General features: G+C 38.4%; 1 protein-coding gene across 1 annotated transcript in view; it reads right to left on the reverse strand.

The window, feature by feature from the left end:
- The window catches only part of SV2C (synaptic vesicle glycoprotein 2C), an 86,476-nt gene that overhangs the window by 53,824 nt on the left and 15,388 nt on the right, over nucleotides 1-17,264 (reverse strand). The window contains exon 2 of the mRNA XM_075019944.1: nucleotides 10,049-10,229. Within this exon, the coding sequence (XP_074876045.1) occupies nucleotides 10,049-10,229 (181 nt within the window). The remainder of the gene's footprint in view (nucleotides 1-10,048; nucleotides 10,230-17,264) is intronic.

Genomic DNA, 17,264 nt, shown 5'->3' on the forward strand with positions numbered 1-17,264 from the left:
ATATATGTAAGAAAAACGCTTAATAAACAGCAGTAACCTTTTTCTACTGCACATATTGCTCCATATGTGGAAAGAATGGCATAAATGTCAGTCAAAAAATGACAGTTGTCAGTCATGATCTTTTTCAGTTATTTTTTGTCTTCTGTAATAAGCCCCATCAGAAGTAGGCAGAACAAGAGTAGAATGCATATTTTTTGGTGTTTTCTCAGAAACGTGTAATTCAGTTGGAAGGAAATACCAACTAATCAGCATATTGTTATCCTTTTTGATGCAAAAGATGAGTCAGTTTTGGAGCCTTATGGGTTACTTCTGTTTGGAGAAAAAATCGATGACTGAACATGTTATTTGATACCATCCTAGTTATGGAGAATGTACACAGTCTGCCTCAAAATTCTTATTTTACTCCTACTTCTTACTCCGTTTTTTTCAGGATTATGTTCTTAACATTTTCTAGCTACATTTTTAGGTTTTGGCTAATTCTTTCTGTCTGCTTTTGCTCATATACAGACTCATACACACAGAGTCATCCACTGTCTGGTACCTATGCCCTGCAGCTGCATTTAGTGTCTAGTGAAAACCATCTCCTACATAGTTCAGCTTCCACTCAGCATGCATATGGCCTGTGTTTTGGGAGTTAGGTCATATTTGCTCAGTTCTATTACTTCAAAAAAAAAAGTTATACTGTTTCTTCTATCTATTCACAAAGAAGGGTGGCTCCTTATCCAACATTTTGATGCATTTTTTTATTATTATTATTATTATTATTATTATTATTATTATTATATTAGATTCAAAAAGAACAAGAGTTGGGGGGGGGGGATGATGATACAGAAATAAGCAACTGATCTAATCCCACTTTTCAGCAAAAGAAGGTCCAATTTCTGACCCCAGAAAATCATCCAAACTGAAAGCTATGCTTTTACAATGTTATTTCTGTAAAAGCTCTATTCATGTTTGTTCTGTGAAATTATGGGGAGGGTGAAACCAAAAAGATTTAAGTGATGCACCTTAGGAGAGTAGGATTCAGTGAAACAAACAATAAGCTAAGCTACATTTGCATTTTCTTTGTCACAAACAAAGATGATAAATGCCTGCTAATCTACCTTCAGAGCTGTGATTTGTCACAACAGATTTTGGCAACTGCATAGTGTGACAGCTGGGATGAAAACACTTCTGCGAGGCATCCAGGAACCTCTGGCTTCAGATAGAAGCCTTTGTTTATTTGCAGATTCAATAGCCAAAGGGGCTTGAAGTGCAAAAGCATACCAAGAATAGAGATAATTAGGAAAAAAACCCTTACAGAATACTAAATGCACAAGGCAGGATGATGTTCTTCTGAAATACCTTGTCTTCTTCTTTTTCAAACTTGGACAACATCCAGACTAAAATTAAAGATATTGTCTGTGTGAGATGGCATTTGCAAGTTGTCACCTTGTTATTTGCCATTTGTTAAACAGTGATAGAGCTCAAAACACAGGTTCAGTGTTACTCTCCTGAGATTTGGAAACAGCCCACTACCCTTTGTCCTTCTGTTCAATTGCATCTACTCTTCCCTCTTATTATCAACAGTTCTCTGCCTCCACTACCACAAGTCTTATTAAAAAACATCTCTGTTGTTTTTCTTTCAGAACTACCATCATAGACTGGCAAAGTATCTAAGAGTGAGCAGCCAGATTGATCAGTTCCCCTTGAGAACTGCTGGATAAACCCCTTCAAACTGCAGCACACTGTAGACCAAGCTTTGCTGATCATTCTACCCATGTTTAAATACAATTGACTCTTTGGACTACGTATATTAGAGAAGTTGCCTTTCAGGTACACACATGGCCTGTATGTTATTAACAGTAAGAGAGTCCTTGTGATAAAGATTCATGTGATTATTTACTGAACACTACAGTACTGTCAGTTCTGATGGAAGCTGAACTGATGAGTAAATAAATCATTGCCTAAATTTACCCAACAGTTTTTAAAAAAATCAAGTCAAATTTGATGTCAAATTCAAGCACATAATTGCAAAGAATTTGCCTGCAGTAATTGCTCAGCTAGATATCTCAGATAAATTGCTTTTAGATCTGCCAGTATTGGTAATCACAAAATCATTGTTTATGAACACTTTCTTTTGCAGATCTACTTCTTCTTCTTCTTTTTCATTGGTCTTTTCAAGTTTTTACTTTAAAGGCAGATATCATAGTGCGAGTCTGTTATAGACCACCCAACCAGGATGAAGAGGCAGACAAAATAGTCTGTAACAGCTGGGAGAAGTCTCATAATCACAAGCCCCTGTTTTTGTGGGGGACTTCAACTTACCAGATGTTCGCTGGAAGTACCATACAGTGGAGAGGAGACAGTCTGGGAGGTTCCTGGCATGAGTGGAGGATAACTACCTGACACAGTTGGTGAGGGAGCCAACTAGGGAAGGCACCCCACTGGACCTGTTGTTTGCGAACAGAGGAGGACTTGTGGGTGATGTGACAGTTGGAGGCCATGTTGGGCACAGCAATTATGAAATGATAGAGGTTTTGATTCCTGAAGTAAGGAGGGGGTTTCGCAGAGCTGCTACCCTGGACTTCCAGCGGGCAGACTTTGTTCTGTTTAGGAGCTTGGTTGACTTGAGTCACTTGGGAGGCAGTCCTGAAGGGCAAAGGAGTCCAGGAAGGCTGCACATTCTTCAAGAAGGAAATCTTAAAGGCACAGGAGCAGGCCCTCACCATGTACTAAAAGACAAGACAGCAGGGAAGAAGACCAGCCTGCCTGAACAGAGACCTTTGGCTGAAACTCGGGGAAAAAAGAAGAGAGTTTATGACCTTTGGAAGAAGGGGCAGGCAACTCAGGAGGACTACAAGGATGTTGTGTGGTTATGCAGGGAGAAAATTAGAAGGGCCAAAGCCCAAGTAACACTTCATCTGCCATAAAAGACAATTTAAATTGTTTCTATAAATACATTAGCAACAGAAGGCGAGTTAAGGAGAATCTCTGTCCTTATTGGATGCCGGCCAAACATAGTGGCAAAGGATGAAGAAAGGGCTGAGGTACTTAAGGCCTTCTTTGCCTCAGTCTTTAATAGTAAGACCAATTGTACTTGGAGCACCCAGCCCCCTGAGCTGGAAGACAGGGACGGGGAGCAGAATGAAGCCCCTGTAATCCAAGGGGAAATGGTTAGCAAACTGCTACACCACTTAGATGCACACAAGTCTACAGGGCCAGGTGGAATCCACCCAAGAGTACTGAGGGAGCTGGTGGAAGTGCTCACCAAGCCACTTTCCATTATTTATCAGCAGTCCTGGCTGACCAGGGAGGTCCCAGTTGACTAGAGGTTAGCAAATGTGATGCCCATCTACAAGAAGGACTAGAAGGAGTATCTGGGGAACTAGAAGCCTGTCAGTCTGACCTTGGTGCTGGGGAAGGTTATGGAGCAGATCATCTTGAGTGCCATCACACGACATGTACAGGACAACGAGGCGCTCAGGCCCAGTCAGCATAAGTTTATGAAAGGCAGGTCCCGCTTGACCAACCTGATCTCCTTCTATGACAAGGTGGCCTGCTTAATGGATGAGGGAAAGGCTGTGGATATTGTCTAACTAGACTTTGGTAAAGCCTTTGATACCATTTCCTACTGCATTCTCCTCGAGAAACTGGCTGCTACTGGCTTGGACAGGCATATGCTTTGCTGGGTAAAAAATTGGCTGGATGGCCTTGCCCAAAGAATTGTGGTGAATGGAGTTAAGCCCAGTTGGCAGCGGGTCACAAGTGGTGTTCCCCGGGGCTCAGTTTTGGGGCAAGTTCTCTTTAATATCTTTATCAGTGATCTGGATGAGGGGATCGAGTGCACCCTCAGTAAGTTTGCAGATGACACCAAGTTGGGAGGGAGTGTTGATCTGCTTGAGGGTAGGAAGGCTCTACAGAGGGATCTGGACAGGCTGGACCGATGGGCTGAGGCCAGTTGTATGAGGTTCAACAAGGCCAAGTGCCAGGTCCTGCACTTCGGTCATGGCAACCCCATGCAGCACTACAGGCTTGGGGAAGAGTGGCTGGAAAGCTGCCCGGCAGAGAAAGACCTGGGGATGCTGGTTGACAGCCGGCTGAATATGAGCCAGCAGTGTGCCCAGGTGGCCAAGAAGGCCAACGGCATCCTGGCCTGTATCAGAAATAGTGTGGCCAGCAGGAGCAGGGAGGTGATCGTCCCCCTGTACTGGGCACTGGTGGGGCTGCACCTTGAGTCCTGGGTTCAGTTTTGGGCCCCTCACTACAGCAAAGACATGGAGGTGCTGGAGCGTGTCCAGAGAAGGGCAACCAAGCAGGTGAGGGGCCTGGAGCACAAGTCTTATGAGGAGCGGCTGAGGGAGCTGGGGTTGTTTAGCCTGGAGAAAAGGAGGCTGAGGGGAGACCTTATCGCTCCCCACAACTACCTGAAAGGAGGCTGTAGTGAGGTGGGTGTTGGTCTCTTCTCCCAAGTGACAAGTGACAGGACAAGAGGAAATGGCCTCAAGATGCACCAGGGGAGGTTTAAATTGGATATTAGGAAAAATTTCTTCATGGAAGGGATTGTCAAGAATTGGAACAGCCTGCCCAAGGAAGTGGTTGAGTCACCATCCCTCCAGGTATTTAAAAGATGTGTAGATGTGGTGGTTAGGGCCATGGTTTAGTGGTGGACTTGGTAGTGTTAGATTAACAGTTGGACTCAATGATCTTAAAGGTCTTTTCCAACCTGAATTATTCTATGATTCTACACTTTTTCTTTTGATAGTTTCCTGTCATGCAGGCTCTCTACCTTATTTACATGTTTCCCTTGTCTAGTCTTTCTCTCCCTTTTGTATAATCTTCCTTTCCTCATAAGAATACTGTTCTCTTCTCCCAACAGCCTTAGGAAAGACAACTTCTGTCCCAGCTATGCCAGGTTTACATTAGTGAACCTTTACCCACAGCTGAAGCTGCAAGGGCTGGATCAAAGCTATTTGGAAAGCTCAGACCTTGCCAGCTGCTTTCTTGGCTTGACTGAGAAGTGTATCTACCCTTTTGGCATACACTATGAGCTTTGAAGCCAGTCACCTGCAGAGCTATTCATTAGATCGCAGTGTAAGAACACTAACAGCCTGGGTGGGAGACAGCTGGGAGCTGGAGAGGAATTAGAGGTGGCAGGGTGAGAGGACACAAGGTGTTTCATAAGAAAGTGGAGCAAGAGGTTATGAAAAGATAAATATGACATAATGCTAAATACTGATGACACACAATTATAAAAGCAGCCTGTTGGTCCAGATCTGGAGTTCCTGAAGGCAACAGCTTGTGTAGGCCAACCATCTTGTGCTGTGTCCACATGGTCCCTATCTCTGCTGGAACATTTCTACAGTTGTTATGCATATAGACCTCTTGCATGTCCTTCCTGTCTTGGCCATTAAGAGGAGGGAGATACAGAACACTAAGATTTTCTCACCACTATACATAATACACAGAAGTGGTGGTAAAAGTCAGCACGGGTGGATTTACACAGGCAATCACCTCAAAACTGCTAGTCACAAGAAACTTCATGCACAATTTTGGATTTTTGCTAACCGTTGATTCCTTGCAAGAGTGTGGAAGAATTTAAAAAAAGATCTAAATGATGAGTTTAGTACTATTACATTGTCACCAAGACTCTTTGGTAGATCCCAGTAATGTGGAAGGAGTACTGCAGCTAGCTTTAGAGATATTTTCTGAGGAGGGATTAAGAAAGCTGTCTGAAGGTGAGTCTCAGATTTAATGAAGTATAGTCTAAAGTCTTCTGGAAAAGAAACTATACTGCAGAACATCTCAAGAGAGACTCTTATTCACAACGGGCAACAGGCAGGGAAAAGGCATCTTAATGGCTCCTAGTTACATAAGTTAACCACATCTAAGCTGTATTTCCTAATATTTCTGTGGGTTTGGAGAAGATATTTGGCCAAACTGGCAATTTTGGCAAATTAAAAGAACTCTCTGTAGTCTGGACATAATGTCTGGTTTGTACAATAGGACACATTTATTTAACATTTTTTACTTTGCTCATGAAAAAGAGTCAGTTTCATCTTGGAGCAAACATATGAGGTTGAAGAATTTCTAAACTGTAGTTCATCTCAGGTTATTTATTTCAGCTAGCTTTTTACCACATGAATACTTTGATTAGTCTTAAAAGTAACATTTTGGCTGGATAAGCATGATATGTTTTCCCAAATTGTATCATCTTTGGTTATTTCAAAGAAACCAAATGAAATTTGCTAGGATAATTCAAATATATAGTGCACTTTTAAGCACTTTATTCTAAACTGAGTCGTTGTACTTAGAAAAACTGCATTTGAAATTATCTAAAAGTATCAGAAGTATTACATTGAATAAATACAATTTTTTTGTAGAAGGTAGATAAAATTCTCTAGCTGAGAATAATATTTCACAGTGGCAGTGTTGAATAGACAACAACTGCAGTTCCATTCAAGTTAACAGCGATGTTATGAGTCATGTTCTGGTATTAGAGAAACTTTCCTTTGACAATTTCAAAGACAGATGTAACAAGATGCTTTTTGATGATAAATCTTTGCACATTCCCCCAATGGCTAATGACTAATACAGCTCACAGTTTCTTGTCTAGGTCTTTTTACTTTGTAGGAAACTATATCTAAAGCCTTCCTAGGCCTTTATCAGGTTTTGGATTCAATTTCCTTTTGAGTTTTGATTTTGGATTAATCAATGGAAGAATCACAGTTACGGTATTTTTTTTCTGTAAAAGGAAATGATTTTGCAGACTGTCCAACATTTCTTTACTGTTTTCACTAGCTTAAGTTCACCTTTCAGACTTTCATATCCCTCAATGCCCTTTACTTAGCAATATCTTAATATTATTTATACTGTTTTGTATTCCAAATCACTTTTTTGCCTGCAAAATTTTTACTAGTTTTAGGCTTTTCAGATGCAAAAAAATTATTTGCAGGGATATTTTTCTGCTGAGCAGTTTACTTCTATAAACACATTTTGACTGCAAGAGAATCTGAGAAGAATCTATTTTATAGTATTTTAATAAACAAAATCTATCAGATATTGGTTTTATTGTTCATGCTTCTTAATCTATTTTTATATTACCTAGAAGATAACAGACCAGTTTAAACTCTATACACCTAAATGATTCTATATTTTTTTAATACTCCTTAATATTTTGTTGACTTTATTACACGAAATTGTCCAGACAACTTTTTGCCCCTTCAGAATGCTCTTCTCCAATCTGAGTAACAACACTATTTTGCCTTTAAAATATATCATTCCGTTCTTTGCTTAAAATTATTCCTATTTCATATTTGGGCTCTTTGATTCACACAAAACTACTGGAACAAAGCCTCCTGCCTTGGTAACAGAGAGATATATTCAGTGTCTTTCACTAAGAAAGGGGAACTGACATCTAGTGTCCAAAGACAGGACAGAGGTTATAAAGAGAAATTAAGTTGAATTTCTATTCCCATTCAACTGACATAATTCCTTTTTCATTCAAGCAAGATGTGGGATGTAGTAAAGAATGCAATAAATGTTCAAGATTTAATTCAAACCCTTTAAGCAAATTTCCTGTCATATTGCAAGAAGATATGGCTTCAAAGCTGGTGCAAACGTCTGGGAGTTCTTCAGTGAGTGATACCATAAAGAGTTTGCCTTCTTGCACAGCAGCTGATGTAAAGTGTCTGGAGACAGAGACTTGTAAGATGTATGCTCTAACAGTGGGTATATTTGTGCCCAGCTGTTTAAAAATGAAAAGATATTACTTTGCTGCCTCTGCAGCTGGAATGTTCTAGTCTCTCCCTTCTTTCTTGGTGCTTGGCATATGATGTGTCTGTTGCTGTTACAGCCACTCTCAACATAAGATCATATCCAAAACAGGATCAAAAAACAGAGGAAAGGCAGATGTGACAAAAATACCATCTTGAATATGGGTCTTAAGTGAACAGGAAGCTTTCTCTGAGAGTGAGTGAGCAGATGAAAAAGAAGGGCTCCAAACATGCAAAATCTGGTGGAAAAACTGCATCATCACAGGCAAACAGTGAGAACAGGAAAAGAAGAGCTTTCCCTCACCTTGAGGGTATGAAGCACAGATTCAGTTCTAGAAACCTTGTGTCTTTTATGATGCAACTCTGATACCAGCAGGAAGAGGTTATTCTGAGGAGAAATCTGGTCTTTGAAGAAAACAGCAAATGTGAGCCAGCCATGAATCTTTCTCTGCAGTAATTGCTTTGAAGAATGACTCTGTAGCTCATGCTGTCTTGGTTTTTTTGTTGTTGTTGGTTGGTTGGGGGTTTGGGGGGGGCCAGGAGAGGGGCGTCACATTTAAAGTGTAATACATGGTGGCATATTATCTATGATCTATTCATGCAGCTCTCAAAGACTAGGTAGGAGGACTTTGGACACAGTGGGGACCCACACAGAGGTATAAGATACAGATATGAAGGGCCTGCTCCTTCAAAGACCATTAATCATGGTGAATGGATGAATACAATATAGTACCTGCTTCCCAATCCAGGACATATACCTATCATGAGTAAAGCTACAGGCACTATGTGTTTACTGGAAAAGCTACTGTTACAGATGAGGAGGAGACCCTGCAGACAAGTTTGGCATTAGGCACAACAAATAAATATTTTGCTGTATGCCCCAAGAGGGACAATCTGGGTGAAAGCCAACAGTGTCACAAACCTGTCTGCCAAAAGACAAACCTTTGTCACACAAGGGTCCAGTACTGCCCTCATGAAGGGGGCAGGCTAAGCAGGAATGCAACAAGCTTCTGCATTTTGACAGGATCGTAGAAGAGTGGAAGTGTCATGCAACATGATCAATATTTCTCTAAGGAAAGACAAAACATAGCACATGGAACTAATAGTGACTTATGATATGAAAACACTTAAATAAGCTGGACAGGATTTTTTTGGTTTGTTTTTCTAAGTCTTTTTATAGAATTAGAAGTTGCTATTTCCTCTTGATCTCTTTTAAAGTCATATCTGAAAATGTGGTGACAGACTAAGAGGATTCTTCTAACAAGAGGACTCCTCACACCTCCTTCCTCTGTCCCCTTGCCCTTCCATCCCCCTTTCTAAATCAGTTTAATAGTACTCAGTGCTATGGTAATTTCTTTTTGGTATGGATGTCTAGTCCTACCTTACTTCAGACCAGTTCAAGGGGCTTCTAAAACTGCAAACATCACAAAACAGTCTTAGTGCATTATGGCTACATAAACTACAGCCAGCAAACCATACAAGCAGTGGACTGCATGTGATGGCTTTATGACACAGCATACAGTGCTTTGTCTGTTCAGCATCCTAAAGATTGACAGTGACCTGAAATGGAATTGTAACTGGGACTTTTGATCTGAACCAAACAATTACCAGAATTGCTAAGCTAACTGCTCTGCAGAACAGAGCTCTTGATCATCCAAGGGTGCAGTAAAGGTAGAAGCTTTCTCATAGTAATTTACTTGTGTATGCCAATCTCTGCTCATGTAAATTTAAAATTATAATTGACCGTTACCAATATCTTAAACTTTTCCAAAACCTGAGAAGTTATTTAAAGAAAAAGTAAATCAAACACAGGGCCACAAACACCATACTTCTGGAGAGAGCAATAATATTTGCCACACTCTAGGGCCCCGTTTTAAATTTGACAGTCTTGACTGCAGGGATATTATAAACAATATTAGGCACACAAAGACATTAGAAACTTTAGAAATATTAGTGAAATCTTACAGTACACGTGTGAAAAAGGTATTTTGCTGACTGAACAAGCAATACATAGAGAAGCTGAAGCATAAAAGTTAAGCAATTTGATCAAGTTCACAAAGCAAGTGTTGCAAAATAAGACCAGAACTCAATCTCACAATTTGCAGTCTGTGTCTTTCCCCTAAAGTCATCATTCTTCCCCTTCAGGTTGTTATTTAGGAGTGTAGTAGCTACCTTGTTTAATTCTCTTGTTCCTGACACAGACTAGATTTCTACATTAAATAATGTGCTTTTGCAAAGAGGCAAGTTTTATTAACACACAGAATTGTGAAATGAACAAAACCAGAGGAGCTTACCCAAATCCAGAAAACAAGCGACAGAAGAGGAAGAAGCCATAGCCCTGGACAAATGATGAAAGGAAGGCAAAGAATCCATTGACAGACATGCATATCAGGAGTGACTGTCTCCTTCCCACCTTGTCTGCCAAGCCTCCCCAGAAGAATGCCCCCACCATCATCCCAAGGTACACTATGCTACCTGCAATACACAAAAAAAAGAGATGTTTTGTGAGCTACATAACTGACCACAATTGACCACACCAAAAATAGTTGATTTTCTGTATTTACGAAACAAACAGTATAGAGATTAATTTCTCCTTTCTCAGTGAATAGAAATTATATACACATCTTTGCAAATATATCTAGGGAGAACAGATTTCCTACTGTGTCTTTGTCATCTGTTACCAGACACGCTGAAGCTTAATATAATTATTAAACAAGGTGCCTCTAGCTAAAATAATTAAAATACAGGCAAATAAGACTGAATGGGAGAAAGAATGCCACTATTTCCTCAGTAATAAACTGCATTCATTTTAAATACTCCAAAAATTATTACTTCCCCTACAGAAACAAAATTGTCTGAACATTTCTAGAATATAAACAGGCCTGTAGGGCATTAATCACTGGGATTAAGATGTGCTAAGTCTAAAGGAAGCTAATTATGAGACAGACATTTTCCATTTGAAATCTATAGAATCATACATGTCCAGCCTGATTGGTTTTTTTCCTCCTACTTCAGTGTACTGCTTTATTTAAAAAGACACTGTCCTGTATACAGAAAAGCACTGGAATGTTTTGGGTTTGGGTTTTTTTTCCCCACAGAATTTTGAACATATATGTTACAGTTTAGCTACACACATTAAAATCAATTAGGGAAAAATTATTTTGGGGTGATTTTTTTTAATGCTAATGATGTTTTCAGCTTGAAGTACTTTCCCACAGAAAGATAGGTTGAAATATTTAACACTTTGACCATTCACATCTTAGCATATTGTACATTATTTCCTCTCCAGGGACAAACCTTCTTTGGGACATTTGGCAAAAATGCACAACACATTGAGCAGACTGTCAGAAGAAAAAGTAGTTCCCAAGCTTTGGGCAGAACCAACGAGATTTGTATTTTATTTGATACATGTAATTCTTCTTGCACCTAATTTCTTATTGAACTACCCAGATTGGGTTTTATCTACCTAGCAGTTGCTACCATCTTATATGTCTACCACAGAGCAGGAATTAAATACAAAGTAGCTGCAAGCAGCTAAAGTACTAGCAATCCTTGTCCTGTGTCTCTTGTTGATCAGCCACAAGAACAGACAAATTCACCAGCAACTCTGCTGGGCTTTAATTGCTGTTGTCTAAAATTCTGGCCTCCAGAAGAATCACCTCTGCCCTGCAGAAAGTAGTTGTAAGGGAAAGAAAGCTGAAAAAAACACTTAAATGCCTGGGCTTGGTGAACTGCATATTAATGTAGAGGTCACTCATCAATATTTCCATGCTTGGAATTCCAGATGTCCACATCTGAAGTGCTGACATCTGCAGAGTCTCATGTACCCCAAAATGTCCCTGTTCCCTCTCATGTTTTGTACAAGTTTCCACTGCCGCTACCTTATGAGATACCATTTTAAAACATTTGGTAGAACACAGATTGTGTTAAATGTATATTAACAAACTAGAGAGTTATATTTTGGTCAGGTGAATATGCTGTTTTTATCAATGCCCTTTGCCACTGAATGTGACAAATACCAGCAAACCAGTCTTTTCTGCAGCTGCCTTTTTAGCCAACATAAAATAAGAACAGGATATTTCTTAGACTGACTGTCTTCTCCATGTGTCCCTCAGGACAGGATGACAGATCCATTGCTGCTCATCACAGGAGCATTAACTGTATCTCTACCTAGGCAAGAGCAACAAGCTCCTTAAGAACAACAGTTAAATGTCTTCTCAAAACAACTTTTGTCGATGAACATGTTCTAGCTGTTACTGCATTCTTAGTCTTTCATCAAAGGATATTGATGAGAATGTAAATAAATCCAGAATTTGCAAAATTACTAACATATCTTTGTTCTTTCCTTTTAGCCAGGAAGGACACAGACACTACAATATTCTTTTTTGGTTTAGTGGTATTTAGCAACAGACCTTTATCAGATAGCTCCTTCATTCTGATCAGATATTTTTATACCAATAATTGAGAATTTCCTGAGAATGTACACCCAGCTCGTACATTTTCTAGTCCTAAAGAGTCAAAGCTTGGCGAGTGGCTTAGTGTATTCACTCAACTGCTTTAAGATCTCTCCTGTGGGCAAGGTTACTGTATCAGGCTGCAGGTAGACCAGTACTCACAAGCAGTTTGGAAACTCCATCCAGGAGACCTGGTGCTTTCTTCTCAATATTAGTTGAAAGAACTTAGCAAAAATAGTTCAATAGCTGCATTGCCAGCAGACTGATTTCAAAAAGGCAAATAAAATGGTTAATTTTTACTCTTAAAGTGAAATTCCTCACATTCTTTCATACATAAACATTGTTGGGCTTTCCGAGTCAACAGTCTAGTATCAGAAATACTCAGAGAAGGCCAATCAAAAAGTTTTGCATTTCTTTATATAGATAACTTTGAAATATTTTATGAAAATAGTCCTAATTTTACCAAGTAACTACTTTCCTCGTGATGCACAGAAATATCAAAACACTATGAATGATGAAAGTAAAAAGTTTCCAAGTCTTGAGAGTTTAAAAACATTAACCTTTCTTTTTGATGACAAGTCCTTTGGTCATTGTACTGTGCTTTGGCCTCTCTTATACCCATGTAATTCTCCTGAAGAGCATTCAAAAGATGCTGCTAAAAATAATATTCTCCTCCTATCAATAAACTGCTATAAATAAGCTGCTCTCTGAACTGCACCATTAGCTTATTCATTCCCATTATATTAACTCTGAATTTTTTCCTAATTGCCTTGTAGACCCTCCACGATCCCTCTCCCCCACCAAAGATCTGTATCCTTTCTATCCTGAACCTAATGCAGCTACCAGTGATACCTGTTCAGTATATTCTCCTATCTTTCTTCTTTTTCATATTTTCCATCTCTCTTTACAAAGAACACAAACCTGCCTGCAGCCCATAAAGGGAGTCCCCTTCCTCTCAGCTTTCAAATCATTCCTTAAGACCTTTCCTCCTGCAGCAATATTCACAATAAGCTGTAAAACTGACAAGTGCCAAAGAAGAACTCTATGAACAGTTAAAATAGCTAAACAACCACCTAAAAAATGCAAGTAACCAATGACAACAGATTATCATTTTGCCCTTCATCTTGCCTTCCTTTCCAGCCTTTGTAGTTCTTGTTTATTATGTCATGCCACTGGTCAGAACACAAATTTCCTGAGGAAAACACTATAATTTTTTTGTACACCTTTCATAAATCACGTATTACACTTTGCATAAATTTATATAAGTAAAAATTAAATACCCTGTTGTTGGTCACACCTTGCTCCCTTTTCTCATTATCTGGTCATCAAATCAATAATTGCATGGGTGTACATATACATATAAAGATTTTAATCTAGTATGTAACCCTGAATGTGGTACTCCCTTTTTGAGCAGCTACTACTGACCACAAAACTGGCTGCTTTTCCTTTTCTTTTTGGTACAGCACACTTGCACCTCTAAAGAAGTTAGCTTACACAGCACAAGGCACACACTAATTTGACATCCAGCATGATCCTAAAAATATATTTTTAAAAATTAAATTTTATTTTAAAATACAAGGACTACTAATGATGTCTGTTACCTAAGTCTTTGATTTCCTCACAAAGTAACATGAAATCTCAAGCTCTGTCATTTGGTGGAAAGGCACTGAGAAGAGGCAAGTGGCAGCTGAAAAGAAACTCACACCATGCTAAAATGAATATTCTCTTCTGCTGTCTTTTATCAAGTTTTAACAACCTGTATTTTCTTTCCACAGCAGAAATTCTACATCCTTTAGTGATTTTCCCCATTGTACAAATGTACAAAATACACACTTTCATCCTCTTCAGATGAGTGCACCCGAGTCTGGAATTAGTTTACACCATGCACACACTTTGGCTACCAGATAGCTAGGTATTTTTTAAATGAATGTACCCAGCATCTTTCAGGTTGCTAGCAACGGCTTAACCTTACAAAGCAGCAGACCAAGAACTCCCTCAGTATCCAAATGCTAGTTATGGGCAACTTAAGCAATGGGATAACAATACATGCATGATCAGTCACTGAGGTTCAGTTAAACAGTATCTTACTCCTTGTGCTGCCATAACTTCATTACTTGCCACAGTCCGTTACAATTTGTAGCCTGGTATCTAAATGATAGCCAAACCCTTCTGACGAGTCAGTTGTTAAGTATACACTTCACTGAGAGAAAATAAAGCAATGAAATTAAAGTCACAATTCCTTGCAACAGAGAGACTCAGGCTATGGGACTCACAGATGGTTGTCTTTTGCTTTTGCTAACACACCTATTAGAGATATAAAACTAGCCTGAAGTTTCTTTTTTCCTGTTGTGTTGTTTAGGTCATTTGTCTGGGTGAGGAATGTTTTTTATACAACCGGAAGAAGTACTCTTATTAAAAAAAAGACTTAGAATAAGATTAAAATGTTATTTATATTTTGGAAAACGAGTTTATAAATCTGGTCCTAAGACAGCTCCAAGAGGAGAAAAGCTCCTTTCCTGTACTTTAATCAGTGTTTTATTTACTTGTACTGGTCTCTTCCCATATGCTATTGTTTAGAGTATAACAATTCGTAGTGAAAGACTCCAATGCCTATAAGTAGCATAATGCATTATCTTTGTTTTAACCCTCATGATCAGCATATTCAGAGTTTAAAGATGATAATCTTTCAGAACTATACTTAATTATAATTTGTTATTAGTTTCTTTGATCAGAAAAGATTTTGAAAACAATCACAACCCATGCAGCAACTAACTTCAGTCAAACATAACATCTAATTAACTGTTTATAATACTAGGTAATTAGAGAAAAAAAAATTCCATTAAGACAGCAAATATAAGAAAACTGTAATAACTCCAGAATTGGCAGAAGAACTCAATTTTCTAAAGCCACCGCCTTTGGATGTCTAAAACCATCTGTGTAGTCACAATATTGGATCTTCATTTCTTATTTGTTATATTATGCCATTCACCTCCTCAGAGATACTAACACTCCAACACTCTTACATTAAGAATGGCCACAAACTAATATTCTTCAGTAACAACTATTTATTCTTTTCTCTAAACAGTGCTTGAAGTGGTGGAACAACAAGCTCTATATTTATGGAATGGTAAATTTTTAATTTGTAGATCTAAGGGGTCAAAGAGTAAAACATCGATTGTTCAGCCATCTGAAAAGGCTGAACTGTTTCTGTACTGTGTTCCAAAAACATGTGAGCCAGCCACCATATTAACTAAAATCAAAATTTTCCATGAGTCTTTGTAAGTTCAAGACTTCTCAAGCCATGGATTTCCTTTATCTAAATCCTAGCTGTTTCCCACAGCAATCATTTTGTGTCTTAACTTCAGATGTTAAATGATTGCTCTTACCTAATAATATGCAATATATGCAAATCCCCAAATGTCACAGCATATCAGGCTCTTTTTCTATTACTACTCCTCAGACTAATCCACTATTCTTGCCTTCCCTTTCAGGACAGCTGCAGACAGGCTTCAGTCTGCAATTTCATACTCTCTAATGCTGATGCTTATTACACATACGTTTTGAAGCTTTTTGCTCTTCTGCTTAATATATATTTACAAAGAGTCAAGTCTAACTTACTACTACATTATTGGAATTATTTTTAGAAGTCATGGAAATAGGGTTTGTCTGTTTAAATACATGAAGGGTATAAAGCTATTCTAAAATGAATGCTGAAGCTTTTCATTCTCAATATAAGTTTGTACAGTGTTTATCACACTGCAGTGACTCTTGGACCTTCGAGTGTGACTTGCAACTGAGTAACCTGTATGCTTAGTTCACTAATAGCAATAATTCCAAAGTGACAAGTCTTCACATGACAGACCATTTAGCTTTTGCGTATTTTTTAGCTGCTTAGTGCAGCTACAAGACATTCTCAATATCATTCACAGTCAGTAAAAAAGGACAACTTTATCTCCATAATAACTAAAGAAAGATATAAATTCACACTCATTGAAATGAAGGAAGATACTGAATCCCAGGGAGATCAGTGGGAAAAAAACCAACCTTGTCTCCTCTTCTGAAACATGCTGAGCAATACAGAGACACTAATGTTTTCATGAAGGGAAGAAAATAAAAAAAATATTGTTTCAATCCAAAACAAGTTTTCAAAAATGTTTATTAATTTCTGAAAGTCTGTTCCTCTAGTATTTACACAGGATTACAACTCAGGGATATGCTATAATGTGAAACCATATAGCATACAATTCATAGCTTAAATCAATCAAATAAAAACAATACAATAAAAAGTCCCTCTGCTCCATCAACAGAAAAAAGAAAACAAGCATCTCCTTATACCACTTTCAAACACACCTACAAATACCTGATGGCATTTAATCTGATACCAATCCAGAAACTTCACATAAATAGAATCAAGTGAACTGTATCTGGTTCTCAGAGAAAGTGATGCTATTCTCAGACAATACTGATGAACTGCAATAGAAAAACTCAACCATGAAAGTCAGGAAAATGGAACTGAAAGCAAAGGTGAGCAAAAGCAAGGTCATACTCAGCTGAGCAGCATAGATAGGAAAAGGAAAGAACAAGTAACTCAACAGTTCAAACCTATTTATGATCAGTAAACAGTGCAAACCTATTTAGGATCTTTAAGATAATAGGGGAAAAAACATCATCAGCAACACAAGCAATTCAAACAATACAGGTTTGTAATAGTATGACAGGCATAATTTGAGGATTGATTTAATCAAAGGAAAACTGTCATGAGATAGCCAAGTACTGTACTTTTAAAGAGAAGCTTCACAAACACAAAACAAAGATAGACCCTAGAAAAAGTACAAAATATTAAATGGAAATAAAAAACAAACAAACAAACACATTTTTTCCATGGTTTTTTCCCTTTCAAAAGGATCAAGTGCAAATTTTCCTGACAACTGAACTCAAAAAGGGAAGTAGATGTAGAAGCCCACTATGGAACCTCCAAGATAGTTGGGAGACAACTGTAACTAAATGAATGGGACTTATGGTATATTCAGAAAGCACTTAATGCAGGACAAAATTT

This window comes from Buteo buteo, chromosome Z (assembly GCF_964188355.1).
Source record: "Buteo buteo chromosome Z, bButBut1.hap1.1, whole genome shotgun sequence".
NCBI classification, from domain to species: domain Eukaryota; kingdom Metazoa; phylum Chordata; class Aves; order Accipitriformes; family Accipitridae; genus Buteo; species Buteo buteo.